Source organism: Monoraphidium neglectum, assembly GCF_000611645.1.
Source record: "Monoraphidium neglectum strain SAG 48.87 unplaced genomic scaffold scaffold00104, whole genome shotgun sequence".
Lineage (NCBI taxonomy): Eukaryota > Viridiplantae > Chlorophyta > Chlorophyceae > Sphaeropleales > Selenastraceae > Monoraphidium > Monoraphidium neglectum.
The window spans coordinates 26,211-29,422 of NW_014013524.1; the positions used below are offsets into that span (position 1 = coordinate 26,211).

At 61.3% G+C, this 3,212-nt stretch overlaps 1 protein-coding gene across 1 annotated transcript in view; it reads left to right on the forward strand.

Annotated features, from left to right (window-relative positions):
- MNEG_1103 (putative GTP-binding protein TypA/BipA like protein) overlaps positions 1-1,302 on the forward strand; it is a gene marked incomplete at both ends in the record, with an annotated part of 4,824 nt that extends 3,522 nt beyond the window's left edge. Inside the window, 4 exons of the mRNA XM_014050417.1 lie at positions 162-221; positions 389-472; positions 646-825; positions 985-1,302. Of these exons, the coding sequence (XP_013905871.1) occupies positions 162-221; positions 389-472; positions 646-825; positions 985-1,302 (642 nt within the window). The remainder of the gene's footprint in view (positions 1-161; positions 222-388; positions 473-645; positions 826-984) is intronic.
- Between the last annotated feature and the right edge of the window lie 1,910 nt (positions 1,303-3,212).

A 3,212-nucleotide genomic window follows, 5' to 3' on the forward strand; every position in this document is an offset into this window, starting at 1 on the left:
GTCGTCGTGCGGAGAGTGTGGTCAGGGACGCGAGGCCGGCTGGACCACTGCAACGCGACACGTGATGCTTTGCTGCGTGTCTCCCTGCGATCCTCCCGCGCCCCCGGAGCCCTCTGTGCCCCCACCCTGAGCTCCCGCCCGCTGTTCACCCTGGTGGCCAGGTCATCACCCGCGAGATCGACGGCGTGGAGTGCGAGCCCTACGAGGAGGCCATTGTCGAGGTGAGACCACGGCAATCGGGCAGTAGCGGCACGGTGCGGCGCCGTTGAACCTGGGTCTTGAGCGGCCGGGGACGGGGTAGAGATGACAGGTGCTCAGCGCTGTGGTGCTTCTGGCAGCGTGTTCATCACACACACCGTGTTTCATTGCCCACCCCCTCGCGCCGCAGGTCCCCGAGATGTACGTGGGCAGCGTGGTGGAGCTCTTCGCGCAGCGCAAGGGCGAGATGGTCGACATGCAGCCCTCGCTGGAGGTGGGTGGGGGATGGCTGGGGCCCTGAGGGGCTGCTGCGCAGCAGGTGCTTGCAGGCGCCCGTCTCTTGCCTGGATAGGTCTGAGGGCAGCGTGCCTCATTCACGAACGCTCCTTCTCCCGAGCACGCTGTCGACCCTGCTGGCCTCCCACCTCCCTCATCGCCCTCTTACAGGCCACCACGCGTGTGACATTCAAGATCGCCACCCGCGGTCTGCTGGGGCTGAAGAACGCGCTGCTGACTGCCACGCGCGGCACGGGGCTGGTCAACACCATCTTTGACGAGTACCGCCGCCGCGCCGGCGACATCAGCATGCGCGACCAGGGCAGCCTCGTCGCCTTTGAGACTGGCCAGGTGGGGTGGGTGGCGATGTCGAGGGCTGCGTTCACGTGTCCTGTTGGGCGAGACAATGGATTGCATCGCACACGGGGCCGCTTCGGTGCTTGCCTGTGTATGTAAGGTTTGTACATTCAGCCCTAGCTGCCCACCCCCTGTGTGACGCCCCCCCAACAGGTAACGGCGTATGCGATCGAGAGCGCCCAGGAGCGCGGGCAGCTGTTTGTGAAGCCTGGCGACCAGGTGTACCAGGGCCAGGTAGTGGGTGTGTACAGCAAGGCGGGGGACCTCAAGGTCAACGTCTGCAAGCAGAAGGCACTGACCAACATGCGCGCCGCGAACAAGGAGGTGAAGACTGTGCTGGACGAGGCGCGCACCATGGGGCTGGACGAGGCCCTGGAGTATGTGACGGACGACGAGCTCGTGGAGGTGACGCCCCTCTCCATCCGCATGCGCAAGGACCCATCCGCATCCAACAAGCGCGGCAGGCGCTGAGCGGGCGGCCAGCGCGCGCGGCTGGGCTGCAACCAGGCCCGCTGCGCGCCGGCCGGGGGTGTGTGTCTGTGTGTTGCTGATCGATTGTGCGAGCGCTTCCCAGCGCGCTCGCCGTGTCGCATGTCGCATAGAGTGTTGGCGAGTCCCATTTGACCCGAGGTGGAGCGTTTCCTTTGTCCCGAGCGGCCTACTGCTGCAGCGCCGCCGCTGCCAATTTGGCGGCGGCGCAACCTCAATCTGCTTACCACACGTGCCTTTCATAGAGCGCAAACAGATCTGCATCCTTGGCTGCCGACCAGCCCCACTCTCGCACATGGCGGGCTTGCCCTGCAGCTGCTCGTCCTTGCCCTGTTTGTGCGGCTGTCACACCAAACTACTGCACAGTAACATGAGCAACCATGGTGACTTTCTGTCGATGGCTGAGTTTGTATGTCACAGGGGGCCTCGAGGGGTTGGAGGGGGGGCGGCAGGGGCTGCCTTGTATGCGGTATGTGGACGTGAAAGAATGCGACATCTGTGTGTTTGAGAAGAGAGGAGGCGTCTTGGGGCACATGATGGACAAGATTACGATAGTGCGAGTGGTGTGGCCCCAAAGAACTCCCTTGCGCGAATGGGCGTCACTTTGCCGGCACCTGGCTGGGGACCGCCCTGTCTGCTGGTGAGATGGTGAGGGCCGATCACGACTCCCGGGTAGTTGCACTATTATATGTATTTGAGTGTGTGTGCGTGTATTCTTTCCACTCGCGCCAGGTAGGCTTATCCAGGACACACAGCAAGAGCTTGAGCAGTCATTGCAAAGCCAGCAAGTGGCATGGCTGCTGCGTTCGTACATGCAGACTGCCTGCTCAACGGAGTTCGGCATGTAGTGTATCGTCACCGCCAGCAGCAGCTCACTGCTGCTGCTGGCAGCTAGCAGCAGCAGCAGCAGCAGCAGCAGCAGCAGCAGCAGCAGCAGCAGCAGCAGCAGCAGCAGCAGCAGCAGCAGCAGCAGCAGCAGCAGAGCAGCAGCAGCAGCAGCAGCAGCAGGTGAGCGCAGCCTCGCCTCACAAGCTGGCAGTGTATGACAGCTGATGATGTGTGGCTTGGGCTTTCACAATACACTTGACCTGCAGCAGCGGGCCAGGCTCTACACAGCGCCAAGAGCCGCATGGACAGCAGACATCACCTCGTCATCAGCTGTGAGCAGCAGCAGGGGGCATGATGCAGCAGTAGCAGCCATCGTTGCAGTGATAGGTCCGACAGACGTTGCAGGAAACAAGCTCAGCACACTGCCTTCTGAGCGCAACGCCGGTGAGATGATTGACACTGCATGCTGAAAAGCCCACATAATGCTGTGGCAAAGCAGTAGGCGAATCTGGATACCTCTTGCCAGTGCGTCAGCAAAAGGGACGCTGTCGTGGGCAGCTGACCCTTGCCAGCGGCGTTGGGCTGCCGTTGCGCCAAGACAAGGAGGTCATTGAAAGCGGCCGCCCTGTGCCCCTTTGCCGTCTGTGCCACCATTTCAGGATCTTTAATTGTACTGAACTGCCCGCGCAGGCATGGACATGAGTACCGCACGTGCCCGAGGGGTTTGATCAACACCGCCTGCCTTCCTGTGCATCTTTGGCACCAGCTCAAAGCTTGTTGTGAGGCACTTCTAGAATTACTGCGTCTAAATGAAGTTTTAGGCAAAGCCTGACAATCACTTGCAGTCGTGGCAGTCAACATCGTATAGCACTCTGCTTGCAAGAGCGCCGCAGTGCTTTCAAACTGTTTCGGCGATTGCAGGTGGCGCATCGGGGCGTGCATGACTGGGCGAGTGCTGGAGGTAGGGAGGTACATGTCAAATTTCTCTTCTCTGCTTGGCATTTGACCATGCAAAGGCCTACCTAACAGGCGTCAGAGCAAGCAACCGGGACAAGGAGCTTGTC